The 17,897-nt window shown below is 36.1% G+C and overlaps 1 protein-coding gene across 5 annotated transcripts in view; it reads right to left on the reverse strand.

Annotated features, from left to right (window-relative positions):
• The window catches only part of Dlg2 (discs large MAGUK scaffold protein 2), a 1,919,116-nt gene that overhangs the window by 1,886,429 nt on the left and 14,790 nt on the right, over positions 1-17,897 (reverse strand). For all 5 annotated transcript variants that reach the window (XM_040732003.1, XM_040732001.1, XM_040732000.1 and 2 more), the window contains exon 2: positions 14,650-14,781. In XM_040732003.1, coding sequence (XP_040587937.1) covers positions 14,650-14,781 — 132 coding nt within the window. The remainder of the gene's footprint in view (positions 1-14,649; positions 14,782-17,897) is intronic.

Here is a 17,897-nt window from a genome sequence, read left to right on the forward strand (position 1 = left end):
AAGAGCTGAGAACAACAGCTCTCATTCTTCTCTCATAGTGCAAATTACTTTTGAATCTGTGCCAGACATATCAAAAGAAAATGAATAAAATGAATATTCAAAATATGCTAGATTCTTATGTCTTTAAAATAGTCAAAGATTTTTGCAATTTTGATTTATTTTATTTCTATTCTTCCTTTACCTAAATACTTGTAATTTTTTTTGTCCATATACACCCACCTTTACATACCATGAAGTCATATCCCACTCATCTCTATTTAGGGATTTTCTTCCCTCAAACAGAGATGAGTGGGTTATGACTTCATGGTATATGTAGGTAAATGAGGCAAATGCAGAAAACCTTACTTGTCTGAGGCAAACCTCTTAGAAATGCTCAAAGAGGACACACACACACACACACACACACACACACACACACACACCCTACTCTCTACATCTGTTCACTGAATATTTTATAAGTTACATTCATCTTCATTTACTATTATACCTTCTGGCTTCAAATCACCCTCATTCTACTCCTTACAATAACTGACAGGCTGCACCCCTTACACACCCAATTCCATAAGAACATATAAACTGTTTTTCAAGGTGGGAGCTGTGTTTGAAGAATTCTAAACCATGCGAGGATTTTCAGTCTTCACAGAGTGATTGAGAAGACTGGAATGGTGACTGACTCTTAACCGAACCTGGAATGGAAGGAACCAGCATACAACAGTGTTGAACTAATAGCCACTGGTAGTCGAGCAATTCCAGTCACCCTCTATTTTGTGGGAAATCTTTACATTGTTTTGGTTTCCCTGTTTCCTGCCAGTTTTCTAAATCTAATACTTAGCTATCCTATAGAAACCTTAACTCCTGCCGGGCGGTGGTGGCGCACGCCTTTAAACCCAGCACTCAGGAGGCAGAGGCAGGCGGATCTCTGTGAGTTCAAGGCCAGGCTGGACCGACAGCCTCCAAAACAATACAGAGAAACCTTGTCTTGTAAAACCAAAAAAAAAAAAAGAGAGAGAGAAACCTTAACTCCTTTCAAAAAATCCCTGTTATTCTTAATTTATATACTACTCATCTCAGTTTGGCAGACAAGGTATCTGACAAAATCATCTGTCTAGTGTTTTGTCATATTAGAAATGATTTTTATTAAATCAATTCCCCAAAGCTTGAATGTTCAAATTATTTGCACTAATAAGTTAGGCAGGTCCTTAACATGCTTGAATAAGTATGGCCTCTTTTAAATTTGAAGCTAAATCCCATATTGTTACTATATATAGAAGTTGGAACTCAAGTCATTTAGGCTAATGTTTTTATCTAGTAATTTATATTCAAGAAATTAGAGATTAATTTTTAATTTAGAAAAAGTAAAATCTAATAAAATCCTGTTCTCTATTCAACTAACTTCTGCATGAAACTTTAATGAACTATTTTCATAAAATTTGACAAAAATAATTTTAATTACTTCAATTGTGAATACTACCTACTTCAGATAATTTAATTAAAATATTCATATTCACATATATTTCATAACCTCTTGCCTTTCCTTCAAGTCTCATGGTTTCAGAAGAACTAACAATGTTCTATCTATGTTATTTCCAGCTGTTTACTTAGCTCTGATTGACTCTACTATTTTTTTTCATGGCTAGAACCCATGGCTGTGTTTTCAAAGTCTATGACGTAACCACTTTCAAATCCATTGCTGCTGCTGCACCCTCATCTAAACTACAACCATCTCTGTGTTAAATATTAAAGAAATGGAACAACAAACTCCTAAGCTTCAGTCAACCCTCAATATGCAACACAGACTTGATCATTATAAAAACAAATTGGATCATGTAACTCTTCTTAAAACTCACCAATAAATGCCTACTTCATTCACAATAAAAGCCAAAATTTTTATAATGATCAGAGAATCGCTACATACTGTACCCTCTCACCACAACCATGCCCATTTCTTACTCCTGTCTCTCAAGAGTGACTAAGTCCTCACAACATGTGATTTCAGAAACAATCTACTCATGTTCCTGCCACAGGGCCTTTACACTTGTTCTTTCCTCTGCAGACGACTTCCTCCTTCAGCTTTCCCAACTCTTCATTTAGGTATCTTCTTAGGTAGGAACTTAAGCCTTTTTTAAAACAAGAACCCTTCTATATTTCTCCCTACCTTTCTATACCTCATTTTTCTATAGTAAATGATTTTATGATGCTGTCATCTATCACTTAATCAATGTCTATTTTTCTACTGACCATTATACCAGCATCTAAGACAACATTGCCCATTGTAGGTTTCTCATGAACCTTAAATTAGCAAGTTAATTAATAAAAGCTCAGGGATATATAATAATTAATAATAGAATGAGAATATACTGGTATTAATGACAGGTTTTTTTTTTTTGGTTTTTATGAGACAGGGTTTCTCTGTGTTGTTTCAGAGGCTATCGGTCCAGCCCGGCCTCGAACTCACAGAGATCCGCCTGCCTCTGCCTCCCCAGTGCTGGGATTAAAGGCGTGTGCCACCACCACCCAGAGCATTAATGACAGTTTTAAATTTCATATAGAGTGCAAATGGAAAAGGTTTATGTATACAAAGAAATATATATGGGAATCATCCACATTTACTAGTGGAATCCAAGTTAGTAACAGAGAATCATATTTTTACTCTGTCACATTTTCACAGTATTGTAAATACATTTTCCACATTACAGCAGTAACCTATTAAAGGAGCAACACATGGAATTATGCATATTGTATATGATTTAATAGGCCTAGCAACTTTAAATGATGCTGTTTTGACTATAATATACAAGCAAAGTCCAAGTGATTGTCTGTGACATTATTAATGAACTTAGAATATCTCCCAACCTCATGAAACACATCACATTATCTCTTGGCACAAAGATCATGAAAGGAATTCAGTTTTCTTTTCAACAACAAAAATTAGTGCACATACAAGTATCTTCTTAAATGAACATCTTTTTCAACACAGTACTTCTCATCTGTGAATCTAATGAGTTTCATATTAAAGAAAAATCAAAAATGAAGACTAAGTCAATGAAGTTATGTTGTCAAAATTTAAAAGCAAACAACTGAGAGTAAGTTAGCATTTCCCTTATCATTTTGCATTTATTCTCTATGAACTATTCTAAAGGGGGATGAGACAATTTGTACCTGTCCTCAATAACATAACATTACATTTGGAAAGGTATATACCACAAATAGTAACAAATAAATGTATTTAAATTCAATGAAGAAAAATAAGTAAAGTAAAATTAAAAAAGAGCAATGGGGAAGGGGGCTATTTTATACAACATGGCAAGGAAAGACTTGAGGACATGGCAAATGAGTAAGAACTTAACTAGTGGTAAGAGAAGACAGCATTCTCTGAAGTGGAAATTGTCCAAGGATGTATTGGAGGCCAATGTTATTGGAGAGGGGTAACATTGTAGAGTGTTGTTAGAAAAGGTGGGGGAAGAGCCAGGAGCCAGATCATACAAGGCCTGATAAACAAGATACGGATTCTGTATTTTGTCCTGAAGGAGGTAAAAAGCCAAAGAGGGACGTGAAAGTAATACAATTAATTTTATTCCAAAATATTACACAGAATAACACACAGAAATATTTTGAGGTAAGAGTAGAAGCAAAGGAATATCATGTATGAAGCTGCTACAGAAGACAAAACAATGGATTACAGACCAGAATGGCATGCATACTGGGAATCAGAAGAAATGTAAAACTCTTGATTTAATTTGGAACTTTTTCTACACATGATTGAGAAGGGAATCAATAATGACTTCTGGGTTCCTGATTTAAACTGGGTAAATGAGGAAAGCATTTACTGAGAAAATAAAGACTAGGAGATAAGCAAATTAGAGGTCAATGAAGATGGAAAGCAAGTGTCATGTCTGGGACATGCTATGTTTTGAAATAGGCTTCCGACTGAAAAATGCTAAGCAGGTAACATACACAGGATGTTAATTGAGTCAGACATATAAAATAAATATGAATCCATCGGACCAAGGATATCATTTAAAACCATAGGATTGGATGAATCTATCTAAGTAGGGAGTATAATTGCTTTTTAAATATAGTAAGGCAGACACTGTGACAGGACACACAAGACCTACACAGGTTGAAACCATACAAAACAAAAGCACAAAGAAGTGGACAAAAAAAATCCTACCACTAACCAAAAAGTTATTTGCAATTGATACAGGTGGGAAAGTGAAAATTAGTTTTCTACAAAGTCAGGTCACAAGTTATATCAGCAACACTCCAAAGCAGGCCACGTGCCCAGGAGTAGCTAGCAAACACAGAATAGACTCATACATTTAAATGCATGGACCCATTGGTGAATTGTTTGGGGAAGATCAGGAGATGTGACCTTGGTGGAATAAGTTTGGCCTTGCTAGAGAAAATGGGTATCTGGGAGTGGGCTTTGTTGTCTCAAATGCTAATGCCAGGCCCAGTCCCTCTCCTTCTGCTTGTTGCCTGTGGATCTGGATAGAAATCCATTAGCTACTGCTCCATCCTCATGCCTATCTGCCTCCTACCATGATAATGGACTAACCCTGGAAACTGTAAGCAAACTCCCAACAAAATGTTTCCTTTTATGAGACTTTGCATGGCCATGGTATCTCTTCACAGAAACACAACAGTAACTAATACAGGTATTTGTCTTAATGGTCTTTTGTTTCTTTGTTTTGATTTTGGGTTTGTTTTGTTTATGTTTTAGGAAATAATTACATGATAAAATACAAAATAAAAATCTGACAACTAAGATACAATGGAGAAATTATTGTTTTTGAGAAAAAATCAAGGAACTGATCAAAGGAACGAAGTCAAAATAATGACAATCATTCAAATACAAATCCACAAAGCTGTAATGCAGACTCTTAGCATCCACTTCCCCATGACCTTCATTGGATATGCAGTCACTGCTCCCCTCCATAAGCATTCATGTTTACACAGAATGTCATGGTAAGTTCTCTTTTTTTTTTTGAGATTATAATATCCCTCCCTTTCTTTTCTGCCCTCCAAAACCTCCCATCTACTCCTTCCCACTCTTCTTCAAATTGTCGATCTAACTTTTTCACTAACTGTTATTGCATTGATATATATTATATGTATATGTATGTATTCCTAAATATGATCTGTTTATCCTCTTTCATATTACAAACAGAAATACCCAAGCTGAGGTAATGAAAGTCTTCTGCAATAGGTTTTCAGTTCCAGACAAGGTACATTTTCTCCAAATGGCCATACATTTAGAAAATTAGTTTTATACAAGGAAATATGTATGAAGGAAACAAACATATACATAGATAATTTACTAAATAGAGATCTGCACCTAAAATAAACAGATGTCATTGATGATATTACATCATTTAATGAAATCAAAGACTCACCTTTACATTCATAATGATCAACTCTATAAACAATATTTTTAAAAATTTGTTCAACAATTATTTCTGAAGCAGAAGGTTTGTTTCTGGAAAATAAAGTTCATTTAAAAATGATTTTTGAAAACCTCAAGGCCTCTCTGAAAGCAATATTAATATTGGGTACAGTATATCTCCAGGAGTTTAGTTATAATATGTCTCCATGAGATTAAAAGCTCTTTAAGTTTCTAGGGATTCGTGATTAAGATAGTTTTAGGAACTAGAATACTACCAGGCATGCCCATGATACACGAACATATATGCAGGCTAAAAAAAAACATAAAAAGGAACTAGAATACTTTCTCCAGTAAAATAAGTTAAATTGCCTTTGGTGTTTGGTGTTGATTTGATTTGGAAATGCAGTTCTTGAAAGAGAATCTAATCTTACAGTTTCACAAAGACTTGGTATTTCCACAGTATACAAGAGAGTGGTGTAAGCTAGAACCTTAAGGAATTCCAGGAAATACTTCATATAAACTGATATAATAATCTCTAGGTCACTGCAATGTGTAGAATTCGTAACACGACTAATACACTATGTGGCTCCTTACTTGAGAACTACAGAGGAGAAATGTTTCCTTGGGCTATTCTTAAGCTCAACTCAAGATAACAAGTGAAAATAGAGCAATGCTAATTCTCCACCTCTTCTAGCTTTTGCTGGAAACCAGAGCTAACATGATAACAAGAAATCTTTTCTAGGAGATACTTGTAGGATGCTTCCTTTTCTATTGCTCCTTCTCATAGTTAATTATTTTTAACATTCAATATGAAAGATGAAAAGAGTGTAAAGAAGAGGGAACCAACACTGTGGTCTCCACGCTGTACTGAGTGGTGTCACAAACATAACTTACAATATACATGGTGCAATAAAATTTTAGGTTTTTTATTGTGCCTATATCTTAGCTACACACTGTGCAAGCCTTCAATACCTTATCAATTGAAAAGGTAACTGCTGATTCAATTTAAAGTATAAGTTTATCAAATAATTTAGATGGTTCTTCCAAACTAAAATATACAATTAATGTAAGATGTGTGTTTGCAACAAAAGATGACGAAATTGTCCTACATCTTTCAGAATCCCCTGGGAGCAGTGACCAGGTGACCCAGTTCTGGTGAATCTAACATGTTTAAAAAAATGTGTTGACAAAGTGACATGATATAGGTAGTTAATAATCTGCTTTTCTAGTAATAAAAGAACATTAATTCTGAGTTATTTTCCCCCTCTTCTCATCCCTTTCTTGTCTCAAATGTGGGATCTGAAATGGCAAAAGAGTTGTGTTTAACCACACAAAATAATGACAAAAACAATTGCAGAAACATTGACTGGAACATCCTTGTAGCTTTGATTTCTTATGTAATAAAAATAAAACTCTATTCACTTAAGCTTCTGACTCCAGACATGTTTATAATTTATTTCTATTGTTTTTAATCATGTGTCTGAGGGAGAATATGTGCACATGAACCTAGGGGATCAGAGGTATCAGATTCTCCTTAAGAGTTACAGGCAGATCCCAGCACTTGGGAGGAAGAGGCAGGTGGATCTCTGTGAGTTCGAGACCAGCCTGGTCTACAATAGCTAGTTCCAGGACAGCCTCCAGAGCTACACAGAGAAACCCGGCCTTGAAAAACCGAAAAAAAAAGAGTTGCAGGCAGTTGTGAACCACATGACATGGGTGCTGGAATCAAAGTCAGGTCCTCTAGAGGAGCAAGAAGAGCTCTTAACCTCTGAAACATCTCACCAGCCTCACTTCTGGACATTTTTAAATACAGGATAATATTAACTTAATGAGTTGGAAAAAAAACCTCATGGTTTTATCTGTTTTCTTCAAACAATTCTCACCAGAATAGTCATTGTCCCAATGCATGTCACTTTAATAGACCATGAGCTCCATGAAAACAAGGCCTGAAACACATTTGTTCAAGTAAAAGAAGTTTAATGTTCTCTTCCACATCACATGCCAACTGAATTAGAAGTAGCCCAGTTCTTGCCTTCAAGAAACTCACAGTCTTCCGAGAGAAACCACACATCTCTGTGGACAACAGTACCGCACAGCAGGTCTACACCAGAACTCTGAGCACATTCTACAGGAACATGTGGGATGCTCAATTACATCTGCTTAAAAGTAAGGAAAACACTAGAGAAGGGTTTCACCAAGTGACACCCTTTTCCTTAGCACAACTGTTTATACTAAGATATTGTGTATATTACACTTTGTTTTTATTCAATTCAAAAGAACACATACTCTTTTCACAACCTTTAGCTACTATCTCCATGATAAATTAGGTCATCTTAGAGGACTTATTCCTAAAAATAATATTTAGGAATTGTCTTTCTATCTATAAACCCCCTTAAAAATACGCAGCAACCAAATTATTTGTTGGTATAATATTAGTAAAATGAGCCTGCTGGTTATAGGAAAACCTAAATAGTAAAAACCTGTAGCATTCTTTCTGCCAGCTGTCACCTACTGAGGGTGGGGACCAGCTCCAAATTTTCATTCACTATGTGCTGAGAAGAAATCACCAGATTCTGTCATGCTTCCCAAAAGACAACAGGTTTGACTGTCTTCTTTGTAAAGAAGTCTCATGTATCATCAGAGTAAATTATTTTCTTCTATTTCAGCTATAGCAAAAATCCAAGCATCCTCCATTTAACAGCAACAGCTTTATACACAGCCCAAGCACATAACTCTAGTTAAATGGTGCCATCTGGTGACATAAATCTTGCAGTGACACATAAAGTCCCGAGCCAGGAACGGCATCAAAACCTCTTGATGGTATTTGACCCAAGTGTCAAACAGGAAATGCTTCATCTTTCCAGGCATGAGACACTCAATGAATCTCACCCACACTGTGATTGTTTAACAAAGGGAATGAAAACCGTTGTCTGAGTCATGAGACAGTGACTGTTTAACAAGGGGAGTTAAAACCATTGTCTGAGTCATGTTTTATGCTTCTCATTCTTGATTCACTAATTTAAAGAACTGGGTCCAGTGAGACTCCCTACCCAACTTACAAAGGACATTTTAAAGGTGTAAACCAAAAGCCCACTTTCTCAAGCACTTCCAATTCTCACAGTATCTGCATAATTGCCAGCATTTCAAAGGCCACTTCCCAAGGAAACTTACTCATAGAAGCCTCCACTACTCCCCTGTATCACTTACTGCAATTGTAAATATAAACTGTTTGTGAAATATTATCTAATTCATGTCTCCAAAGTATGTGTAATAGAAACTGGCAGTTTTTTCAATAATGTCTTGTAAATGAATTAGTGAATAGATGAGAAAAATACTTTCTCTAGCCTCTCTTCTAGCACAAGTTCTGTCAGAGACAAGATTTATAATTATGAAAAGGCATCCCTTCCCAGCATCATCTATAGTTATCCCAGGCTTCTCTCAACTCCTACAACACTTTGATCCATCTCTACAGTCTAATTATCAGTTACATACTGATTTGACATTTGTGCATATATATTAATATTACTTTGACTTTAAGGGACAATTTCTCCCTCAAGTCCTAGATTTGGACTTCATAGCATCCATCTCCACATGTCTATGTGACTAAGTCAAACTTCATAAATACAATGTGAAATATTACTACTCAAATTATAATAACTGGAATATCCCTGATCGATTTATTTAAGTGAGTATTGTAAAGAGCTGTGATAGGCTTTACTGTCCAAGAATTTAATATTCACTATGTTATCCAATAAATATTTATTTGAGAGGCAGGCATGATGACTTAGCCCTTGCCATGGATCCTCACAACCTGAGTTTGATCCCAGGATCATAATGTATTTGTTTAAATATGGTAGAGAGAGCCAGCTCTCACAGTTGTCCTCTGACTTTCACATGCTTGCCACAGTACACATGCAAGTACATATGCACACTCACACATGTGTGCACTGCGCACACACACACAAATAAGTGTAATGAGAAATTTAAGAGTTATTGAAAGGTTCATAGTGCTGTTTTGTTTTCCTGGAAAATAAGCAAGGATTGCCTAGTGACTGTGACAATTGCATATGACCAAACAGAAACATCTCCATGTAATTTTGCTGGTCCCTATTCACAACAACACAGGTAGGAACTATCATTAAATATTCAAAGCAGTGGGGGGGGTTGGAGAGATGACTCAGGGGTCCTGAGTTCAATTCCCAGCAACCACATGGTGGCTCACAACCATCTGTAATGAGATCTGGTCCCCTCTTCTGATCTGCAGGCATACATGCAGGCAGAACACTGTATACATAATAAATAATAAAACTTTAAAAAAAATATTCAAAGGGGAGTCACTCAAATAATTCAGATATACTGTTTATTTTAAAGATAAATTTGATTCCACAATATTTGTAAATTTATGGATCCACAAAGAACTTCTAAGAGTTCTTTCATCTTCTTAAAGATTAAATCAAGGGCTGGAGAGGTGGCTCAGAGGTTAAGAGCACTGACTGCTCTTCCACAGGTCCTGAGTTCAATTCCCAGCAACCATATGGTGGCTCACAACCACCTACAATTCAATCTGGTGCCCTCTTCTGGCAGAACACTGTATATGTAATAAATAAATCTTTAAAAGTTTAAATCAAATCTTTACAAAATCTATGAAGAAATGTCGCTCTCTTGCAAGTTCATGAGTAACAGTCAAACACAATGTGAGTTTCCCTGGATGGCTAGAACACATGTTTGACATGTCTCAGAATCATCTGAAAGAGTTATTTAGACACTATTTGCTGAGCCCACAAGTCATTGCATGATTGGTGCTGCTGATACAAAAATCATAGTGTAGGAACCTATTTTGAAAGATAACCAAGTTATTCCAAAATCAAATAACTGTACAATCCTTCAGATTCATTGTAATCTATAAAATTTTCTTGATTTCCTTATGATCAGGTGACATAAATACACACAACTATTAATAATTATAACCATGATGTGCTCTAAACTGGTGTTTTTTAAATAATATTGTATTAGAATTAGTATAATAAGGTGCTGCAAAGATGGCTCTTAGGTAATAGCACATACTGCCCAAGCTTAAGGACCTGAGTTCAAACCCCAAGTTCCCACATAAGATTCCAGGCATGGCTGCATGGGCATATAACCCCAACATTTTATTTTTGGTTGTGAGCCTAGCCTTTAACGGCTGAGCCATCTCTCCAGCCCTAACCCCAACATTTTAAATGTAGAGACAGGATGATTTCTGGGTGTGCCAGCTGCCAACATAGTTCCAAGTTCAGTGAGAGAACTTGCTACAAGAGAGTAATCAGAGTTACACAGCAGAACATCCGGTATCTTCCTCTGACCTCATCATGTACACACACATGAATACACACCACACATAAACACACACACACAAATAAAAAATTTCAATTAAAAAATTGGTACAATAGGAAATTATAGAGATTTTTAAATTCAAAAATGTGATAAAAACTCTCATATATTTTGATTTCTGCCCATAACACCATTATAATTTAATAATCAAATAATTGTTTCAATGATGTCTCAGATCCCTCCTGCATTTTCTCTTTCTTATCTTTTTTTGTTTGTTTGTTTTTGTTTTTTGAGGCAGGATTTCTCTGTGTAGCCTTGGCTGTCCTGGAACTCACTCTGCAGACCAGGCTGAACCTGAACTCACAGAGGTCCATCCACCTCTGTCCCCTGAATTCTGAGATTGAAGATGTGGGCCACCACCACCTGGCTGCATTTTCTTCACTTGCTCATAAAAATAAATACTCATGTAGTTCACTTCTGCATCACTGTGCCAAGAACAATGTCTAGCACATAACAAGTATTTTCAAATAATTGTTTACAATTATGAATAAAAGCTGTTAAAATTTTATTATTAATAATATTAAGGGTTCACATACTTTGATCTTATATTAAAACTGTGGAAAGTGCTGACAATGTGAAAACTGTAAAACTGTGATTATCCATTGGATAATTTTTTCTGATCAGACCACAAGATGTCACCCTAAGCCTAACATCTGAAATGTAGTTTCTAGCATATTGACAATAGACTGATTTTCAATTTTTCAAAGTTTAATGTTTTTTTATTATATTCAAAGCATACCATTGAAGGGTTCATCAGTAAGTCTATTTGTAATTTAAACATGCATGAATTTTCAAGATGAAGTTTCATAAATTCCCCTTTGTAGATGTTTAATTGTAGTAACCAGCATACACAAGCAATGAAAGAAAGTGTCTTCCAAATACATTGTGCTTGTAGATGGCAGATATAGGCTACTGCACTTCTCCTCAGCACTACACATAAATAAGTAGATAAACAAATAATTAGGTGGACGTGTTTTGAGGAAAATAATTGCTTACCTTTTACTTCTTATTTTTCTCCCAAAATGAATGTGAGAGTCAGTGAAGAGGCCTGGGCAACCTATGGAGCCCTGAGCAGTAGATCAATGTTTATCCCTGGCATACAAATGGACTTCGTGTTTCCATAACACAAAGAGGGATGTTCTCTCAGCCTGGACTCTTAGGGGAGTGCCTGGACCCTACCCTGAATGAAACCACAGACTCTAGATATCCCCTATGTGGGAGGGAGTGGGGATAGGGTGGGAGGCTAGGGGAGATGGAGGAGTGTGGGAGGAGGGGAAGGAGAGGGAACTGGGATTGACATGTGAAGCAAGCACTTTTCTAAAAAAAATATAATAAAAAATAATTTAAAAAGAATATTAAGAAAAGTATTTTCTCCCAAAATATTAAGAATATCCAAGTTATGTATGTAAATGCAAAAGATGTATAGATCATTTAAACAAATACATTATGTTCTTGCTTTGTGTGTAAATGAATAATCATTGCTAGCTTTCAAAGTACTTTATTCCACAGTGAGCTAATGAAAAATCAAAGTAAATAACAAAGAAATTGGAAACATAAGAAGGAAAAGTCCTCAAACAGTTCACCATACCCCAGGCTTGGTCTGCTAATTACCACAAAAATAGGCTATCTTGCCATTGGATTCTATTACTTTATTTACTAAAAAAATGTTTTTAATATACATTACCTTTATAATCAGATAAAATTATGGTTTAAAAATTAGAAAATCATTACTGCTGCCTTTGGGGGGATACTGTTAAGCAAATGATGAAGGACTACAAAAAATATTTATTTCTAGACTGATGTTTTTCATGGTTCAGAAAGGGTTTGGTTTCCTGGTCACATGTAAATAATGCAGCACAGTCCTCAGGAATAGTGTTTCCATTATCCATTTGTATTGGCTTTTTGGCATTGTGAGTCTTGTTGATGAAGTTAACTAGGGTCCATTCAAGGTATTATCTCAGTGCACTGGCTATGTGACTATTAGAACAATGGGTAAAGCCAAAGTCTATCATTATTTGTAACAAAAATGAGGGAAGGGTAGGAGGAGAAATCAAGTTATAGACAATAAACAAATATCTTATTTATCAATGACTATCTATGCTCTTATAAAGATCTGGATCTTCAGGACACACTTGGAGACCTTAAGGAAAGCACACAGTGAAACAGTCCGCAATAATAGTTAATGACGATACCTTGCTTCCACATACAATTCAATAGAAAATTATGTCTTGCTGTGTGGTGCTTCTTTATAGTTGCATTTAACCCCAACTGACATTAAGGGGCAAGCCAGAGTAACATGGTATGCTGATTATTACATAACAACTTTTTTACAGACTTATTAGAGAAAGCCAAGCCACACTATAGGCTCTCAGCCAAGATATTTTTTGATCACTTAAAATAATGGCAAAATGCAGTTGTTAACACTCATCCACCTCCTTGTCCTCTAGGTAACAGTGCTATCAGATGATTACATTTTCAAAACATGTAGATTTATCTAAACCATCTGACAGCATTATTCCTAAACCAGTTCTCAAAAGCTCAAGCTCCCCAAAGACAGCCAGTCTCAACTAAATACATCATGTGAATCAATTTAGATTCACTCTCATTTAGTTAATGACCTTTATGAATCATCAACTAAATGATGCTATTAATACTTAATTCAGAAATCAGTGGTTTAAAATGTTCTGGAAAATATTATTGTCTAATGGCTGTGTTTATTTAAATTCTCTAAGACTCCATTTAGAGTTGCTTTTATTTAATACTAGCTGAAATGATTATATTTGCTTGTGTCATTAATCTTTGCCAGCCACAATAGATGAAAAGAATTATTTTTTCTACTGGTAAGATAATTTTATGAAGCTTTTTAACTTCTATTTACATTCAATGAATTGATTTTCAACTCTTTAAAACCTTGATAATCTTTTAAATTATATTGAAACTCTAATCTTAGGGGTTTTACCAGTTGGGTATATTCACAGTTAAACATAAACATTAATAAATAAAAAGGAAAATGTTTTAACACTAGCTTCATAGATTCCTGTGGTTAGATTTTCTTTCAATAAATGCTAGCATTTAAATGCGATGAATAGGTCTGGTTTACTCACTTATTTCTTTTAAAATGTATTATGTTGTTGCTTAGAATATAAAAGTGCTAAGTTCAGTTCCTGATGTTAAAAATAAATAATCAGAAAAATAAAGTCTCCTGTGTCAAATGGAGTTGTTTTAATGTTCAGTTTGTTGTTTTTCTTGAAGGAAATGTTTATTCATTGATTAATCTTCCTTTTTGCTTTTTTTCTTAAAATACTTTGAAGAGATCAATTTAAAGCTATGTGAATAAATGTAAAAGATAGATGTATAAATCCATCTATCAATAAACCACTACCTTGATTTTCTTCAAAATCATTAAAGAGGAGGCTAAGATTATCTTATTACATTCATGACAGATAGATAAGCATTGAGTTTTCATCAAAAACTTTTCAATTCTGAACCTAAATTTTCCTAAAAAGACACAAAAGAGACAAAAGGTTTCCTTTTGATTTTTGTTCTGAGAAGGACAGCAGACATGCTGTGAACACAGATCCTCAGTACTTGTTCTCAACAATGTACCCATCCCCAACTCTGCAACAAACTCAGGTTCTCACCTGGGTGCATTTTTCTTCTGATACAATAACAATATTGATATTTTATAGTAACTTATCCCTCATTGATATTTACAGCAATTGTTTTTTAAGTAAAAATAAGGGGGGTCTACCCTTTGAGTAACAAGAAAATTATCACAGGGGTGTGTGTGTGTGTGTGTGTGTGTGTGTGTGAATTTAGTTATCTAGGGCATTATTCAAACTAAATGGTTTGATTCTAGCATTAAGACTTTAAGTAATTTTTCTAATACATACCCAGCAAGGCTTGAAATAAGCTGCTCTTAAAAATACTCATCACCTTTTTCACAGCATTTTTCAACAGCTGCTCCTCAGGTTTTCTTAATTTTTTGCAGTATTCCTCCAGTAATGACAAAGCTCGATCAGTATCTGAAAGACACAATGTTTAAAGTCTACCATCTGGTCCCAGAAAAAACACTGATCAAATTCATCTATGCTATTGCTGCGTTCCTGATTTCATGGCACAAATAATTCAGCAAAGTGATCATCTACTCCAGGAACTGCCAAAGAAATTGATAATTATATGTAATGATAATTTCAAAGCCCATTTGGGTTTACTCATACTCTTGTCTTCCAAAAGAATTTGCAACTATGAAACAACACAAAACAAAAATGCACTGCTGGCCAGATGTTCACATAGTAAATGTGATCCCATTTATAGAGAAAAGAACCATTTAAATTGATGGCTGCCTAAAATAACATCAAGCATCCTTTATGACTTTTAAGGCCTCCTCCCCTCCATGAATTTACAACCCACAACTTCTGCTTCATGCCTTTCAAATGCATACAGTGACCAAAATATATTTACTTTCCCTTCTCACTTCCCTCTAAACACACACACACACACACACACACACACACACACACACACACACACACTAGATTTCACTATTCCCTGTACTAAGATATTCCACCTACAACCACTATCTCACCCCAGAGTCTACTGATAGGGCTCATTGACTACTAGATATGAATCACACTTTGCCACTGCATATGACCCACAGCATGTTTGTGGTGATGTACTATTTATGATTTATTAAAGCTTGCCTGAGAATTCAAAAAGCAAAGTCAGTCTGATGCTATAGAGATCAGGCAGTGGTGGTACACACCTTTAATCTCAGGACTCAGGATTGAGAGGTAGATGGATCTCTGTTAGTTCAAAGCCCCCATGGCCTTCACAAGAGTGAAGAGTAAGAGCTCATGCCTTTGATTCCAGCACCTGGGATTACATGCCTTTATTCCCAGCATTAGGGAGGAATATAAAATAACAGGAGCAAGGTCTCAGAGCTGGCATTAAGTATCAGGCATTCATTTTCCAACCACACTGAAGATAAGAAGACATTGAAGTCTCCAGATTCTACAGTCATGCTGAGGAGAGGTAGCAGTCTAAGGTTTGGTGGAACCAGGATCGCCTTTCAGTCTGAGATAGAGTAACAGTGACTGGCTGTTCTGCTTTTCTGAGCTTCAGCTTGAAGACTGAAGTTCGATATCTGTCTCTGAGTCTTTTATTTATCATGCCGCACATGTTGCTTAACCTCTTTGTACTTCCTATTTCATCACAGGTGTTAGTAATAAATAAAGCAATAATCCTTGGCCCAAAGTATATTACACAGAAAGCAATTGATAAGCCAACTGAAAACCTGCCTTTCTGTAATTTTGACATCATTCCAATGTTCTCTCCATCTCTCTCTCTCTCCCTCTCTCTCTCTCTCTCTCTCTCTCTCTCTCTCTCTCTCTCTCTCTCTCTCTCTCTCTCTCTCTCTCTCTCTCTCTCTCTCTCTGTCTGTCTCTCTGTCTCTCACTGGCCCAAACCAGTAACTTTAAAAATATTTCTTGACTCCAGTTCTCTCCAAGTAATTACAGTGCCCATTTCTCTGTTCCACTTGGTAACAAAACTCCCTGAAACATTTACCATCTATTTTTCTTTCCTTTTTTTGTATACTACTTGAATCAGACCATAATTTCACAAAACAGTCCATCTCATTGCTATGTCTCATCTTCTTATTCACAAAGCCAATGGTCAGTTTGGAGTCATCTCAGATGTCCCAACAGTAGCATTTGATGTTATTGCACTACTGAAAACTCATGTGTTTGTTATAAATTTTACTAATGTAAGGATAAGACATATTATTTTATTATCAATGTTGTTTGTTGAGTCTCAAGAATTTTTATTAGTTTTTGCCAGATTTTTACTGGGGGCAGAATTGATGAATGAGTAGTCACAATACAAATGTAGATCCTATAGTTTTGTTCTGAAATGCTATTTAATGACCCCTGTATTAAAGGCTTAGTCATCAGCTACTGGCACTACTGGGTTGTAACAGAACTTTAAAGAGGTACAACCTTGTTGGAATAAACCAGGTCAGAGGGACATGCCTTTGGTGAGACACTGGAACACCAGCCATTTTTACTCTTTGTCTTTCACTACCCAGCAGCCATGAGATAAACAGACCTTCTGTGCCATGTGATTCCCTCCTGGTGCACTCCCCACCACAGGCCCATTATCTATCAGCTCTTGTAAACAGGAATGTGCCAACTCCAACTCATTATGATCTCTAGGGCAGCACTGTCTTCAGTTTTCCTCTTATATCATGAAGGAAATTGTTTCTGTGTCACTTCCACTCACAACATAATCCAAGCTGGCCTCCAATTCCTCTGTTACCAAGCTGACCTCAAGCTCACTATGTAGCCCAGGCATAGAATCCATGATCCTCCAGTAATCATACATGATGAAATGCATAGCTTACCATACCCACCTCGACTCCTATACTTCTCCTCTTGCTGAACATTGCTCCAACCACAGTGGTTTTAATTCTTTTTCAAATGCACCAAGGATATTCTTACCTCAAGGCCTTGCTGTCCTGCCTAACACATGCCTCCATCAAATAGCCAGAGCTTATTCCTCTGCTTTCATCTTCCTCCCAGCATTCTCAGTTTGGTTTTCCCACTTATTATTCCTGCCTGCCTACTAGCCAGTCAGTTCTTTATTAGCCAATGAGAGTAATATATATTCACAGTGTACAGACGATTATTCCACAGCAGGAGTAATCTTGAAATTGCCCTCCCCAATGAATCTCAGCACTCAAGAGGCAGAGAGAAGAGGACAGAGGATTGAAATTACAAGCTAACCTGAGCTACACAGCAAGATACTACCTCAAAAAAACTAATGGTTGTGGATATAACTCAACAGCAGAATGCTTGCCTAGCAGGGATGTGGCTCAAGGCTTGATTCTCTCTAGCACTGTAAACAATAAGAATATGACAATGGTGTCTTGGAGACAAACTTGGGGTTGACTGCCCTCTAGACTACAATGGTAATGTTGCCAATGGTAATTCTCAGAAATTTCAAATTGAACACCATCCAGTGCTGCAGTAGTGGAGGTGATTATAGGCTCAAAGAAAATAAGCAAACCTTACTTAGAATTTCTGGAAATTCAAAGTAGGAGGATTGGAATAAACAGTTAATCCTCATATGCCAAGGTGAT

The sequence above is a fragment of the Mesocricetus auratus genome, unplaced genomic scaffold (genome assembly GCF_017639785.1).
Source record: "Mesocricetus auratus isolate SY011 unplaced genomic scaffold, BCM_Maur_2.0 Super-Scaffold_4256, whole genome shotgun sequence".
NCBI classification, from domain to species: Eukaryota; Metazoa; Chordata; class Mammalia; order Rodentia; family Cricetidae; genus Mesocricetus; species Mesocricetus auratus.